Source organism: Babesia bigemina (assembly GCF_000981445.1).
Source record: "Babesia bigemina genome assembly Bbig001, chromosome : II".
NCBI classification, from domain to species: domain Eukaryota; phylum Apicomplexa; class Aconoidasida; order Piroplasmida; family Babesiidae; genus Babesia; species Babesia bigemina.
Genome location: NC_027217.1, coordinates 913,140 through 927,913, shown reverse-complemented (window position 1 = coordinate 927,913; position 14,774 = coordinate 913,140). Strand labels below are relative to the sequence as shown.

The window sequence follows — 14,774 nt, the reverse complement described above, 5'->3', positions numbered from 1 at the left end:
CTGAAGGCCAGTTTTCGTTTGGTGCATATGTGTAGCTTTGTTCTATGATTGCGAAGGCTGTTGTTCGGGTGATGTGCTGTTGGCACTGCGCAACGGCACTAGCTAGCATTCTATTACTTGTTTCCAGCCACACCTATTTCTTCTGCACAACTCATACTTGATATTAGCATAGATGTGTAGAGCGTCGGAGCTTGTGCAAGTGCTCTGGCATCTCCTTTTCTCTAGGTGTCTAAACGCCGGCCATGTTGCGCCTCAATGGTAACATATGGGCTATTTGCAGCTTTGACAGTAGATATAACACCTTGTACATCATAATATTGCGTGCAGCAAGACGTTGCACATTGTTTGTATTACAATATTGCACATTACTTGACCACAACCGAATGGACATATTCTAAGCGCACGCATAGTATAGATGCGTAGGTTCTTTTACACTCCATATAACGCTACTAAGACGTAATATGGTGTGAAATCTGTTGTATACAATGGCATATATCACGGCATACCCTTTGACCGTACTCAACGTCCCGTTCCAATTCAGATGTTATGTGAATTTATCGCACCATTTTCAAAGATTCTTAGGCACATTACGCACACTTATAGCACAGTTACACATGCTCATAGCCTTAGACGCATCGGCATTCTCTAGATGTGTATAATTTTTCTTCCCAGGCACACAGGTGAGAGGAAAATTCTCAGAGCACTAGAACTCGCCTGCTACGGAAATCGAACACAAAGTTCACACAGTACTCTCGTATAACCACGCACACCTTACAGTAATAATGGAGGAGGTAATGTGTGGCGGTTCTGCAGTTACATGCCTGCGCAGTACAGCACGGTAGAATACTGGAACAAGCGATATGAGGAGTAGGTTTCCCTAAGCTCCCGATCTCACAGCTCAGAATCGATGGGACGTATGACTGGTATATGGATTGGCACGCGTTGAAGGCGCATTTGCCAGTTGAGGTCAACGCCGATTCGCGGATTTTGCACGTGGGATGCGGGACATCGAGTGGGTTTATGAAGCTTCTAATGTGTGACTTTTACGTCAGAACTTGCACAGGATCTGCATGAGGCCGGTATACACGACGTGAAAAATGTCGACATCTCTGCGTCTTGCATAAATGCCATGAGAGAAATGTTCCCCCATCTCGCCTGTACGTTTGCCCAGTAATTGGCCCGGCCAACCGCAATGCGATACACCTTAATTACGTTCATCAGACGCTGTAGTGGATGCCGCCCAAATAGGGTCGTACTATCCTGCCGAATCCTTCGATCTGGTCATAGACAAAGGTTGCCTCGACACCATGTTGGTGGGTGGTGTGGCCAGCTCTTTCTCAGCGTTCAGTGCAACAAGAACTTCGATGAGACCGTGCCTGCGATGCTGAAGGGCATACATACAGTCCTCAGGTACGTGCTTTCCAATATTGCCATTTCCCTAGTGAGCCATCGTTTCACTACCTCGTGTCGCAGTGTATTTCATCCACATCGCTATATTTTTCGGACTCTGCTATGGCAACAGTTGTAGGAAGTAGACCCGTAATGTATTGCAGAAACAATGGTACCCTGGTTGTCGTCTCAGTTGGGTGCCCCGACAACCGCATGATGTACTTCGAGGTGGTTAAATGAGTTTGCTTCGAGATGCTGTTTCAGCCGAGTGGCCTGTGGAAAATTCGCGTTGTAAAGGTGCCTAAACGTCACATGGAGTACCTCGAGGAGGCGTCTCCGACCGCAGCACTTCCGAGTTTCGGTACGTTTCCTCCGGCGCACATCGAGATTTTATCAGGTGAGGTTTCCGGCGCGCCCCTTGTAGAGACTGACACGGCTCCTGCGAGTTCTTCTATGAGTGAAGAACGCTCGAATCACTTCATTTACGTCTGTCGCAAAGTGTTGTGATGCACACCGATATGCGTGGCTCTTCAATTATTTTGGCTCGCGGGTGCTCAGGCTGAAGTTGGCGCAGTTCCATTCATTGAACAGACTTAAAAAAATGTCACCGTCTTACATTAGCCTACCGATAGGCGCGATGCATCAGTGTGGCGAGGACGATAACGAGGAGGTTGACTTTGAGGGTTGGTTGCAGGTCGCTTCGCACAACCGCTGTATGAGCGGTGAGAGTGTCATGAAGTGCCATTCCGGTTCTGCGGGCGCGAAGGCGTGTAACAGCTGCGTTGAGACCGTCTGCTGCCGTAAACATGCGGTGGATGGCGGGCATGTCGTCTCGAGGGGTGACCGCTCATGTACTCCGCGCAACTGCGTGAACATTGTGAAGCGTCAGGGTGCCAAGGTTTGCCGTTGCAAGGGCTTCGAGGTTTCGCATGCCGAACAAGATGACGTTTTTTACGTGAACAACAAGCAACATGCTCCGAAGATACTGGTTCAGAAGCCTCAGACCGTGATCGTTCGGAATCACTCTCGTCCGCCGATAGTCGTCCAGCAGCCGCCGCCAAACGTCATCGTGAAGAACGACCCTCCGCAGCCCGTGTACGTCCAGAACTGCCCTCCGAACGTCGTGGTGAAGAACGAGCGCCCGTCGTCGGTGTTGAAAACTCCGGCGATGCCTATGAAGTTTCCCCAGGTGTATCAGAGCGGTTACCCTCCCAACTACATGAAGCCATGCAACTGTGCGAGACACGGCTACCAATAAGGTCACGACCGAACAATATTTTTGCCAACAAGAGTAACCGCCATGGAACGCACAATTCCCGATGCGGATTCTCCGGCCGGCTACCCGCAGGGGATTATTTTCTGTATAAGCACTTCACGTTTTTTCGTAAGCGATGCAAAGGAGTTAACAATTCTAACGTGTAATTGTGTTTCGTTTTGTTCATGTTGTTAGTGGTACATTTCTATTCACTTTACAGGGCAGCCGCTTTGCAAACCATCTGAATTTTAGTTTCTGCCACCAATATTATTATTTGCTAATGCTATCCGCCGCCTAATTACGTATGAAAAGGGTCGATACTTGTTATATGTGGTGGTAAGTCGGCGATCCATGACCCGTGGAAACCAGAAGGTATTACCTTATTGGTTGACGCTTATATACATGGCAACACAAACATTTCTGTAACCTTTCAACAACCACCATGTCTATTAACAAGTTGAGGTAGTCAGTGTTCGCGGCATGTAATGTGCCCATTCGGAGCGTATCCTCCATAAGCACAACATGCCACTCTACTAGGCAACGATGTTTACACCACCACTTCGAATGGCAACAACAGCACCGTGTTGTCACGGATGCCTCTGATAAGTATATTCCGAAGAACCAAAATGTATAAGCCGCGACACCGTTCATATAGGTAACTGCCCTAATGAAGCAAGTGAATAACACGTTTAGATTTACAATTTGGCATAATAAAAAGAACCTAATGACTCTAAGGGCCGTATTAGTCTGCACCGTGTCACTTTCGTGCTTAGAAAGCTCGAATCTAAACTGTCATAGCAACATCAACATCTTGCGGCCGAGACCGCAGTGACGGTCACAACCTCGATACATGACTAATAGTAGACCCCCAGAGAAGGCATAGTAACACCGATTAATGCTAAGAATCATGCAGCCGTGGAATCGCCTACAATCACTTTGCAACGCGACAGCAGTGGCAAAAACCGCTACCGAAAACGGCGGCAGAGTAGCGCCTAAACGCAGCCTTGGAACACACATCGGCAATTCTAAACACAAAAGGCCGTCAGCTCAAATGTCGGTCCCTAAATAACTAACAAAAACGTTGCGGACACAGCGCCGGCTGGTAAGCATGGAAGGCGACACATAACCGTCCGTCGGGACGCGGAAAAACACAATTATAGACTTGCCGTTGGAACATAGTGAAAATATAGAGCTACAAATACAGACTAATGGGCGATAAAGTCAATTCGAGCCCATATTTGATGCGTAGAAGCCTTGCATGCTACGCGGCTCTATCTACGAACATATAGGTACTGCTGTAATCACATGTAACACAACTCCGGAATCGCAATAATAATGTATTGCAATTATTTTTCAATAAAATGATGTTACTGTCTTTTTTATATCTGGATGTTGTAGGGCTTCACATAGCCGCCGGGCATGCCTTCTTCAACCAAAAACGGCATTCCCTGGTATATGGCATATAGCCAAAAATTATACAAGTCTTCTTTATAGCAATATTTACTAAACAGCAGCTTTATTTGGCTGTATCTGCGCTGTGAAACGGCACCATACTTCCCACGTCACGACGCGGGCTGCATGACCCATCCAGATCCGGTTCTGGCTCTGCATGTCTGCGTTGACCGTGGGACGTAGCTCGGGCAGGCATTCCTGGTCACAGTAGGAAGCATTACGGTGGTCGTGGTTACGTTTTCGCATATTTTAGGTGTATAATTATACACCTCTCCGCGGCCACGGGATATCGTGTTTCCGGCGGGTGGGTCAGTTCGCTGCCGTTCTGGAGTACGCCTGCCATAGCTGTCGGCACGTATTCCATATAACATTTGGATATTTCTACGCGTCTGAAGACTCTTGTATTTAGCCTGCACAAAGCGTTGTTTGCAGGTACTTTCTTCCATCAGTTCGACGTCCCGAAGTTTGAAGGTCGTCCCTTATATCGCTCGTTACCAAGAGGAGTATCGGAGCGACAGGAACACTTTTCAAGTTCTTATATGCAAGTGGATTGAGGTTTTGAGTTGTTGCTTTGGTAACCATGGCTGAGTTGAGCGATGTTTACAAGCCCGCGTGGCATGCCAAATTCAAGGTCCTTTTCAAAACAGGCACGTTCGAGAAGGTCGTTGTTTTGATCATGGGTATTAGTATCATGCAACCGCTGCATATCACCGTGGCCGGTGCCGCTTTCTCGGTTAGGCGTTTCGGTCTCGGTCCGGAGAGTATCGGTGCCTTCTTGGGTATTACTTACTCTTTCCAGCAGCTCTTCTGTCTTATGGGTTCTTTGACGTCGACAATTCTGAGTCTTACTTTGGGTGAAAAATACCAACAGTATTGGATTTACATTAATGGGACGTACTCTATGGTTCTTTGTGTTTTCATTACCATGCTTAACACGAGGCTTCTGCTGCTGTGTGCTACGAGTATTGGTGACTCCAACCTGACGGCGTACTACTGGACTCTTGCGTTCTCTGGATATTTGTTCGGTGCTCTTGATACGCCCGTTCGTCAAATTACCGTTGGTTTGGGTTTGTACTTCGCTCTTGGTCAGGCGTTCAATGGTTTCTGCGTTAACTTTGTCCACGCCGTGGTGCCGAAGTTTATCTCCCCGACCTCGGATGTGCACTACTGGACCATCTACTGGCAGATTCTTTTCGTCACTCTGCTTTCTATGGTTGCTGGTATTCTGTGGACCATCTTCGTCATTTTCGACAAGTTCGGACCTCCTAAGCCCAATTACGGTTGCCGTAGGGGTAAAGGTCCCGATTTCGTGAATGCTTTGCAGAGTGGTATGATTAACATTTTCTTGGTTTGCGGTAGTCTGGGTACCCAGTTCTGTGTTTACCCAAGTATCGCGCCTTTCTCCATTGTCACCCCCGACAAAGCGCAGAATGTTATTAGGGCGTGCCTTTACCTGAACGCTCTCGTTGGTGTCGCTGGTGTGCTCTTGAAGGAGTATTGCAATTTGGGTAAAGCGTGGGATGCCAAGAACAGCAACGCCTTTTACAATGCGTCTCCGTTCCTCTTTGTCCCTTACTTCTTCCTTTTCTGGCTGTTCATCTACGTCATGCACCACCCCAAGAGCTTTATTGGTAGCATGATCTACATGAAGCCCAATGTGGTTTTCATTCTCACCGTGGCCTACTTCCTCATCGGTGGTTTGTTGAAGACTGCTGGTTTTGGTGGTGCCTTCGCTAACATGAATTTCGGCAAGCCTGGAGATGGTAAAGGTGCCGGTCAGGCTATGGCTTTCCTCGGTACCAGTGTCATGGTTACTCTGGTCACTACTAAGTTCATTGCTTCTGGTTACCTGAGGGCTGTCCGTGCTGCCAAGAGGGGTCTGGATTCTGGTCTGCCGTGGCCGACTGAGGACATGAGTGAGGTCAGGGCTTTCTTCTACTGGCTTAAGTTGGGTATCATTGGAGCCGGTAAGACGTTGCGTGATGTCTTCACTACCGACATCCGTACCAAGATTTTGGTTTGAGAAGATTGGTCGAGCTTGCGGCTGTGTATGCCTTTTAGATTTTGATGACCTAGTGTCCTCACATCGCAGGCTTCGCCTTCGCAGTGTCATGTTAAGAATTTGCACGCATTATATGTGTGAGTTGTATCATGCGCTGTTATCGTTTCGGCTATTCGGATGGATGTTGGCCGCTCTCGGGTCCTGCCTGTCTTTCGCCTCCGGCTGCGTCGTGAGCCAATCGCGTGTGGTACATGTTGTCACGCCGTTATCACAGACCCGCAAAATCCTTACGGATACTCACTTGTGGTAGATGCGATCGGTGCGCCTGCTTCACAGCGGTGGCTACTTAAATATCATTAACGAAGTTCGTAATTTTGTGATTTCCCACAAAGGTGGTTACTAGCGCCATTGCGCAGCATAGGTGGAATATTTCGTGGAATCCGAAGTAGTGGGGTGAGGGATTTGGCGCCTCTTTGACGTAGATAATCCCTCCCGACATGTAGATTACAAGAGTCAAGCACGCAGAGAGGAGACCGATGAAGCACTTGATGTTGTACAGGGTATAGCAGTGATACAGGTAGGGCGATCCTGCCGCGAAGTATACCAGTAGCCTGTACGACGGCGGTGAGGCGACGAAGCTGAAAGCCAGCGCTCCGACTGCGCCTGCGAAGCATGAGTGCTCTTGTAATGTATCCAATCATTAGGGTTTCAACGTCCCAAAGGGATAAACAGTGATGTAAATATTAGCGTTAATTTCACACTTACCTAGAGAGACGCCTGCCCACTGTATTAGCGTTGTGAGCACGCCGAGGTTGTCGCTGACGGCTGCGTATGTCGACGGCACCGCGGAGCCTCCTATCATGAGAAAAATGCCTGCGCGCAGCTGTTCGGTTGGTGCGTCATGTCACTTACAGGCGTAGTCCAGCTTCAGGCACATGTCGTACGACTGCATATTCCACGGCATGTGGTGTAGCATTGCGCTGGCTGAGAAGTTGAGAATGCAGCAGACGAACGCAATAAAGTACTCGGCAATGTAGTTTTCGTTCACCACCTCTTGCATGAGCCACACTATCAGCAGTGGCGACATCAGGGCCAGGAGGAGATGTATACACCCCCTGAGGATGGGAACGCAGCGCGGCGATGATAGCGACTCACACTCAGCATCCTGAACCGTAGTATGTTCGGAACGCTCTAGTCGTTTGAATGCTTCCGACAGATGTGAGTCGCGCAATAATACGTCCTCCGGGCTGCCTACAATGGCTTCACCGTTCACAGGGCTGTCAACCCCTGTCCTCTGGTGTACGCCCATCGCTGGTTGTTATGTCACGGCACGCCCTGTATACTGCGCTTCGGTCGCCAGCACCGTTTCGGATCACCGGTTGATGGCCGAAGCGGTCGCCGGTACCCGTCTGATACTACGTGTATTGCCGAAATACGATATTTTAGGTGACGCTCGCTGCGCAGAACCGCATTCTGATGCGGCCTGGGTGTGGACAAGGGTGTGCACATGTGCAACCGACATCCGTGATTTCCGTGTCGGAGTGCGAAAAAACTACATACTTGATACTGCTGATCCGATGACGAAAATCACGTTTGGACAGCGGTCGTCTACTTTGTATGTGCTTTTGTCGGTGTTCAGTGTTCACTGGACCTGCGACACTAGGCGGTGTACTTCTACTTTACACATCACCCCATCGAATCTTACCGTTTGCTGCAGTTTTCGGCGCAGACGGCGTCCAATAGAGCGCTAGCCACCATTTTCCGCGCGGCGGAGAAAAAATTCGCCGATGTGCATACGTTTGGTATTAGATTAGTATCTTATTGTACATGACGTCAGTGTCGGCGATGTTCCAGAGCCGTGGCGTGTTGAAGAAGCCCCGGCTCAGTTTGATGGCACGTTTTGCGATTTGGTAGTCCGGGAAGGCAGCGATTTTGGCCAGCTTTTCGTCCCCGTGGTTATCCAGGAACAGCCTTGCGTAGGGGTTGTCTGGCAGCTTGTGTGTCTTCGCCTCGACGTTGCCGACGTTGAGTATGTTTTCCAGCGCGCTTAGGACCACTCGGCATAGCCTGATGTTCCCCTCGCTTCGCGGGTCGTTCTTGCAGACGAAGTCGATCACCTCACACATCAGCGCCATGCAGCTGTTGCTACCTGCGGGAGTATCATATTGGGTATCTGCACACATACCTATTGTACAGGACCTTGAGGTGCAGGAGACGATGTATCCGACCTGTCTTCTGTTGGCTCTGGACGCACAGGCGCAAATTGCGTACGCCGCCTCGACCTTGGTGTTCTGCTCGTGCACCTCCCGGTATGTCCTCACTAGCGTCGGCAACGCGTCCGCGTCTATGATGATCTGCACCTCGGTATCCGATTCGCACCCTAAGTTGCCGAGGGTGTTCGCCGCCCGCGTCATGAGCACGACTGACGAGATGGGACAGTTGAGCATCCTGACGACCGCTTCTGCCGCGCCCATGTCGAGCAGCGCCGTGACCTGTCTGCGGTTTGCGGTGTACGCAATCTTGCTGATGACCGATATTGCGTCGAAGCTGAGCTGGTGCATCTGCGGGGTGATGCTGTCCCTCATCTGCGATATCGTTGCCGCGTCGTAGACGTCCTTGTCCCTGAGTGTGCTGAGAAATTCCTCATGCTTGTAAACCACAGTCAGCGCGATCTTTAACACGCCAGGCAGGCAGTTGGCCTCGAGGAGCATGTCCACTCCGAACCGGTGCTCGCCTACGCACAGGAGCGCTGTGCATGCCTTGCTGAGCACCTGGCAGTCGTTGCTGTTGGCGATCACTTCCGCGAAGTACTGCACCGCCCGTCGGCACATGCTCGACAGGTTCGTCTGCATGTGCAGGCGCACGCCGGTTGTCACGTTCTCGACAAGCTTCGGCAAGAGCACCTTGGCGACGAGCACGTAACAGAACTCTGCGGAGGCCGCGTCATACTTGCCGCGCACGCAATTCAGCGTCTGATCGACCAGATCGTACGGCAGCTCCATGACCGTGAGCAGGTTCTTGAAGATGGAGACGGCGGCCTGCCACATCTCGTCCTCCAGCCTGCTGTTGTTGCGGCTGCCGCATGCGTATTCCATCAGCAGTATGACACTGCGCAGCGCTTCGCCGTTGAATAGCCGCGTGTAGCTTTTCGACGGCATGTGCATGGTGATCGCGTTGAGAATCTTCGCGCACTCGCATTTGATGGCGTTGTCGGCGTTGAAGGCCCCGGCCCCGAGCGGCCTGACAACATAGAGTGCCAGCGCCTTCACGGTGGCTAGCTTATTCGTGTCTTCTTGCGTGAGTATCTTGCCTTCCAGGTTGTACTCTCCGCCGTTGTGCGCCTGGATGGACTTGTGCAGCATGGCCAGTGCCTGCAACTTCGCTCCCACATGCGCGTCATTTTGCAGCCCTCGCAGCACCTCGTCGAATAGCGAGTCCCTTACTTGGCATCCGCTTGCCAGTTGCGGCAGCAGTTCGTTGAGTGCGGCGTCATGTGCGTCTCCTTGGTCGTGTTTGGTGTAGGTCGCGGTGGTCCACGGACGGCCGTCGTTCACCATCCGTTCGAGCGGCGTCTTTTGCGCACGTCTATCCGATCTTTCAGTTCCTGGGAAGCCTATACGCATGGGATCGGCTTCTTCGGGGGGTTTTCCGGTCGCATCCGGGGTGTGTTGGCGTGCGTGGCGTATGCCACTGTCTTCAGCTGGGGATGTTTGCCGTATCCCGCTGACTATGGGCTGCTGCGCATTAATCTTTATTCACGTAGTTTCAGCATACGCCGGCTGGATGGCCCGATGTGGTGTTACGTCTCGCTCCTGCAGTGTCTATAACACGTTGCGCCGCCAGTCTTGGCGCTGTACGTAATGGCAGACCTTCTTAGGACACTTCTTGAGTTTGAGTGTACACACATTGCGCATAAATAAGACGCATTACTGATGTGGAGGTAATGTGTTAGTTCACTGTTCGACCTTCCATCCGCTACATGTTCCGCGGGCGTTGCGCATTAACCTTCTTTGCCACCATCACTCACTCACCGTTGGCGGAAATGAAATACCCGCATCACGTTTCGCTCAATTGTACGCACCGTTTACGACCTTGATGCTCGCTTTGCCTTGACCCGGCTAGGCGCCCAGGGCAGAGTCTCGATGTCGCGCGCCGAGGCTTCTCTGGCCTCCGGCAGCGGATTCGACGAGGAGCTCAGCCGCTTCCTGTCGGCTTCGCACGGCGAGAGCTTCGTGGAGCTGCTGCGTAAGAAATGCGCAATAGGCAAAACCATCAGCGAGTCGTTCACGTGTTCGGACGCCGATGCGTTCACCTTCGCTCAATCGCTGTCGTATCGCAAACCATGGCAGATCGCTGTGGACGAGTTCGAGATCAAACTGCGCCGCTGTGGCGACCGCCGGAGTGCGAACTTGTACTGTATCTTCCATCAGCAGCTGTGCAAGGACTGGCAGGTCCGTGAATGCATTTTGGACCGCAGCTTCCGCATCTTCGAGATCCTGCCTCATCGCAAAACGCTGCTGCATCTGTCGGAACCCAAGACGACATGCCTGGTGCTGCTGTCATTCTGTTTCGGCCTTGACAATGTGATTTTCGTGGGCCTGCACAACGTGCCTCACAGCAGCTGCCTGCCCGGGCCGTACCTGGGCCTGCTTCACCCGGGTTCCCGGGAGTCGTTTTTGGACGCTATTTGCCACCTGGAAAAACTGCACCGCGACAAGTCGCCGTCAGCTGGCGGCGATTCGGAGGACGCTCGGCTGGAGTGCAACGGGCGTTTGGCCGAGATATCCTACTTGGCCTCCGAATTCGACGACCTGTTTGCCTACGTGCTGTGCGAGCCAGAGTGCTACAGCGCGTTCACCGAGCCGCTCCTGCGCCGCATGTACACCAATAGGTTCTACGGCAGGGTGGCGCTGTGGCTGTTGATGCGCGGCTACCGCGAGCGCCACCGGGAGCAGCCGCTGGGTTCCATTTTGAAGCGTTTCAACGACCTGTTGCGCATTGTGTGCCGCATTCTGAACGACGTGTACCACAGTCGCGGCGACAGGGCTGCGTCGGAGAACCGTAACTTCGGCACGATGGCGGTGATCACGCTGATATACTCGTATCTGTACGGAATCCTGAGCATCCCCGTTCGCCTCACTCCGTGGAACAAAACTGTCAAGGGTGAGACATGCACGTGCAAATATGCTGCGAGCAGCCATGAAACTGACCCAGTGGATCAAGTGAACGAGGTCGACTCGTCACATTCAAGCACCGTGACGTCACCCACTGCGAAGAATGATGTGTCCGCCGGCCTGCCATCACAGCACAACGTCGGCCTCATCGGCGTCGACTTCGCGTCCGCTGCAGCCGATGCTGCGTGCGTCGAAAGTACTCGGCGAAGGGATGTGATAATGTCGCACGCCATTGGCTTGCTGGGCGACGATGGCAATTGGCTGCGGCGCTCGGAGCGCTACGTGGACGTGATCGACAACTACAAGCTGAGTTTGTGCTGGTACCGCCGTCCGCTGTTCAGCAACTGTTTTCAGACGAACTTGAAGGTGCTGTGCCCCTGGGCTATGATGTACCACCAGGCGTGCGTTGCTCCCTGCTCCTACGCATGGCTCGAATGGCAGGGCAAATCGATCGAGTCGTGGTCGTCTTTGCCCCTGTGGCGGAACGTAGCCCCCGCTAAGGGTAAGACTGAGCAGAGCGGCGGTGATTGTCTGCGCTGCTTAAAGCGTTTGGTATGCCTGCGTGTCCGGGACTGCGTCTCCTTCATCTTCGACATCGAAGCCGACATTAAACGCACCACCCGCCGGCACTACGTAATCTAACAGACCTTTTAAAAGGAACCGCCTAATGTAGCGCTGAACACGCAGATAAATTCCATGATGTCTCATGCCGCAGTTCATCCGGCATTGCTGCTGATAGCTGATGCACCGATGGGCGGACACATAATCCAACTAGGTGTTCGCCTACATTGCGTCGTAGCGCTACTGTTAATTGATTTAGGATTGAACGAATTATGTACATTCCAGTGGCGTAACCGATGCAGGTGCTGGCATGTAGAAACCGCCAGGGCCCATCCACGTAAACGCCCTACCACCTAGAAGTCCGCTGACTATTGTCTGATACACTGCATTCGAAATTATACAAGCTAAGCCCGTGTTGGAGTTAAAGGTAAATCGCTACTGCAATGAGCTGCTGCAGTAGCTGCCTACATAATCTGCCGCCTTTTATTGAGGCACGGCCAAGTAGTCGTTAAGCGTATCCTGAAGGTAGGACTTCTTTAGCTCATGGGTCATCGAACGCCAATGCTGGAAGTTTACGGAGTGCACCTGCACTCCATATCCCTTCAGGAGGTTGTGGATAAGCAGGTCGACGCCTATCGGCTTCGAAGGGTCGTTGCGGCAACTGGTCTCGTTGACAACGATTTTCAACGTCCCCCCATCGAGACTGATTTCAAGGGCCGATATTGCTTCAATGGCATCTGAGTATGCCGCATCTACAACAGGAGCTTGGTTAGAAGCCCTACGTTTAGTCGACTGTGGTGTTACGTTCTTAAGCTGCGTGGTCATGTAAATCGGCTGCGACGCACTTACCCCTAGATCGTTCTGCAGTATATGCACCATCTCCTGGATTTCAGCTCCAAATTGCGTGCCATTTCCATGCCTCAGCAGCCATTCCCGCATACCCGCAGTGATACATCTCTTCGGGATGTTCACCGTTAGCTCGGGAAACCTGACGACCTGGTAGAGCCATATCGCGAAAACGCGGTACTTGTATTCCTCCCACACCGTCCCGCTCCCTATCTTCCGCAGCAGGAATGACAGCACATAAGGGTTGGTCTCTGCATTGCGGATGTGGTTACTTCAGCGGCGAACCCTACCATGGGCATTGGTGGCACATGATGCGAAGGCCAGCATGATTGCCGACTTCTCGTCCAAAGCATCGATGTGCTCCTCGAGGTACGTCATCAGGCTGCGCACGAGCGCCTGAGTTTCTTGTGCGTGCTGGGCGAAATTTGCACCATGGTATGCCACAATGGCCATTTGGGGTATTGTCAGCTGCGTCTTGGTATACACATGTGTGGCAGTTTCGAGTTCGTCTATGAGTCGCTGGGAGAGGCAGTTGTACGCCGGGGCGAAGTATAGCCGCATGGAGGCAAATGCGTGCACGCACCTTGCCAGCTCCAGCGTGCCAAATTCGTTGTGCCGCTCCTGTATCTGCTTGGCTATCCAGACCAGCACCTCGTCGTGCATTTTGCTGTAGTTGTGGTGCGCCGCGTATGCCACTGCAACGTGGCTGAGGTCGTTGACGGTAAGCGGTAGCCGCGGCAGCAGCGTAGCTGCCCGCGAGAACACCGCGTGGTCGTACACGTCGACTTTGGCAAAGATCCTTAGGGTATCCATAACCATTTCGGCACTGGCATGCCCGTCGGTGTGCTCCATCGGCAGTTTGTATATCTCCCTGCATACCTTCGAATATAGCGGCGTATCGTAGAATCCTGCCCTGACGTAGCACTGACACGCCTTCAACAACAGCTTGCCGGTTGTGTGCGCGACATCGTACTCCAGACGGTGCAGCGGCAGTCGCATGATGTGCCTCAGTATCCCGTTATAGAGCCGGAAATACCTGTGCTCGAGCGCGTCCAGCGCTATGATGATATGGCATGCCGACTCCACGTCGAGCTTGTTGCGGTTTTCATAGAGGTCGTGAAGCAGCAGGTCGTACCTTTCGTCCCTCACTATGACCTCAGCCACCGGCCTGCTGTGCTGTCTGCAGCTGAGGTAGTGCCTGTTGGCCGGGTTCGTGAAGTGCGTGAGAATATCCTCGGTGGCCTTCTTCACTATGCCGCGCTGGGTTTCCGTTAATGCTTCCGGATCGTATTGAAGCGTTCCGCGTATTGCCACTTGCGCATTATCGCGATTCTCCTGATTTGGTTGCATTGTATATGTTATTTCGTTGGAGTCATTAACTTCATTTTGCCGGTAAGCGTCATCGGTCGGTGTCGCAGCACCCTCGCTCACATTCATCAGCGCGGGCCCATCATCGCCATGTGAATCCGCCGAATATGCGTTGCTGCTAAAAACTTCTTTGTAGCCTGCAAACAGGTCATCTGCGTCTGGTTGCGTCCTCTCTATGCGGTCACGTTCTGCGAACCCCTGCAGCATCCTGATCGCAGTTACCAAGTTGTGGAGGTACATGACACCTGATGCAACGTCAAAGGTGGCAAACCATCTATCCCTCACCTCTGTGGGTCACCAGCAACACGAGCAAGTCTTCGTGGTCCTCACATCGTGCGAGCAGCTGGTCAGTCTGCATACAGACCTCGTTCACGTATATCGATCTGTCCTGGTTTTCGTGTTCTGGCACACCTGCACTCGACAAAGGGCTTCCATGCGGCAACCATGAGACGTTACTTGCTGGTGCCTGGGCGGAAGCATGGCCGCTAACGTCGTGGAATCTCGCTCGGCTCTGGCGCACCCAAAGACACAGGCAAGGCGTCTTCCGCCCGGCGCGGAGGCCGGCGGGAGCCAGAAGGCTAGCTTTGAGTATACATTTAAATAGGTGGGTGACGTGACTCATTTTTTAAGTGAGGTCGTGAGTGTGTAGGCGTTTCACGTGCCCCTTGTACAACTGCGTTTGTGACATAGCCGGTTCGTACCGCCGCACGCCCGGCGAATATGCAGC

The 14,774-nt window shown here is 52.3% G+C and overlaps 7 protein-coding genes across 7 annotated transcripts; 4 read left to right on the top strand and 3 right to left on the bottom strand.

Moving 5' to 3' along the window:
• Window positions 1-817: 817 nt before the first annotated feature.
• Window positions 818-1,896, top strand: BBBOND_0204030 (hypothetical protein, conserved; the record flags this gene model as incomplete). Its single annotated transcript, XM_012911977.1, has 7 exons — window positions 818-867; window positions 903-1,012; window positions 1,053-1,157; window positions 1,222-1,313; window positions 1,349-1,410; window positions 1,536-1,617; window positions 1,654-1,896. 7 exons carry the CDS (start codon window positions 818-820, stop codon window positions 1,894-1,896), a joined length of 744 nt encoding a protein of 247 aa, XP_012767431.1.
• Window positions 1,897-1,990: 94 nt separating this feature from the next.
• Window positions 1,991-2,647, top strand: BBBOND_0204020 (hypothetical protein, conserved; the record flags this gene model as incomplete). Its single annotated transcript, XM_012911976.1, has 1 exon — window positions 1,991-2,647. One exon carries the CDS (start codon window positions 1,991-1,993, stop codon window positions 2,645-2,647), a length of 657 nt encoding a protein of 218 aa, XP_012767430.1.
• A 2,029-nt stretch (window positions 2,648-4,676) lies between these two features.
• Window positions 4,677-6,119, top strand: BBBOND_0204010 (hypothetical protein, conserved; the record flags this gene model as incomplete). The annotated part of the gene is made up of 1 exon (XM_012911975.1): window positions 4,677-6,119. One exon carries the CDS (start codon window positions 4,677-4,679, stop codon window positions 6,117-6,119), a length of 1,443 nt encoding a protein of 480 aa, XP_012767429.1.
• Window positions 6,120-6,444: 325 nt separating this feature from the next.
• On the bottom strand, window positions 6,445-7,407 carry BBBOND_0204000 (hypothetical protein, conserved; the record flags this gene model as incomplete). The annotated part of the gene is made up of 3 exons (XM_012911974.1): window positions 6,445-6,761; window positions 6,864-6,971; window positions 7,011-7,407. 3 exons carry the CDS (start codon window positions 7,405-7,407, stop codon window positions 6,445-6,447), a joined length of 822 nt encoding a protein of 273 aa, XP_012767428.1.
• A 496-nt stretch (window positions 7,408-7,903) lies between these two features.
• Window positions 7,904-9,655, bottom strand: BBBOND_0203990 (hypothetical protein, conserved; the record flags this gene model as incomplete). Its single annotated transcript, XM_012911973.1, has 1 exon — window positions 7,904-9,655. The coding sequence occupies one exon, from the start codon at window positions 9,653-9,655 to the stop codon at window positions 7,904-7,906; it is 1,752 nt and encodes a 583-aa protein (XP_012767427.1).
• Window positions 9,656-10,240: 585 nt separating this feature from the next.
• On the top strand, window positions 10,241-11,914 carry BBBOND_0203980 (hypothetical protein, conserved; the record flags this gene model as incomplete). Its single annotated transcript, XM_012911972.1, has 1 exon — window positions 10,241-11,914. The coding sequence occupies one exon, from the start codon at window positions 10,241-10,243 to the stop codon at window positions 11,912-11,914; it is 1,674 nt and encodes a 557-aa protein (XP_012767426.1).
• A 402-nt stretch (window positions 11,915-12,316) lies between these two features.
• BBBOND_0203970 (hypothetical protein, conserved) lies at window positions 12,317-14,669 on the bottom strand (the record flags this gene model as incomplete). Its single annotated transcript, XM_012911971.1, is given in 4 exon segments — window positions 12,317-12,667; window positions 12,683-12,930; window positions 12,970-14,292; window positions 14,333-14,669. 4 exon segments carry the CDS (start codon window positions 14,667-14,669, stop codon window positions 12,317-12,319), a joined length of 2,259 nt encoding a protein of 752 aa, XP_012767425.1.
• Window positions 14,670-14,774: the final 105 nt, after the last annotated feature.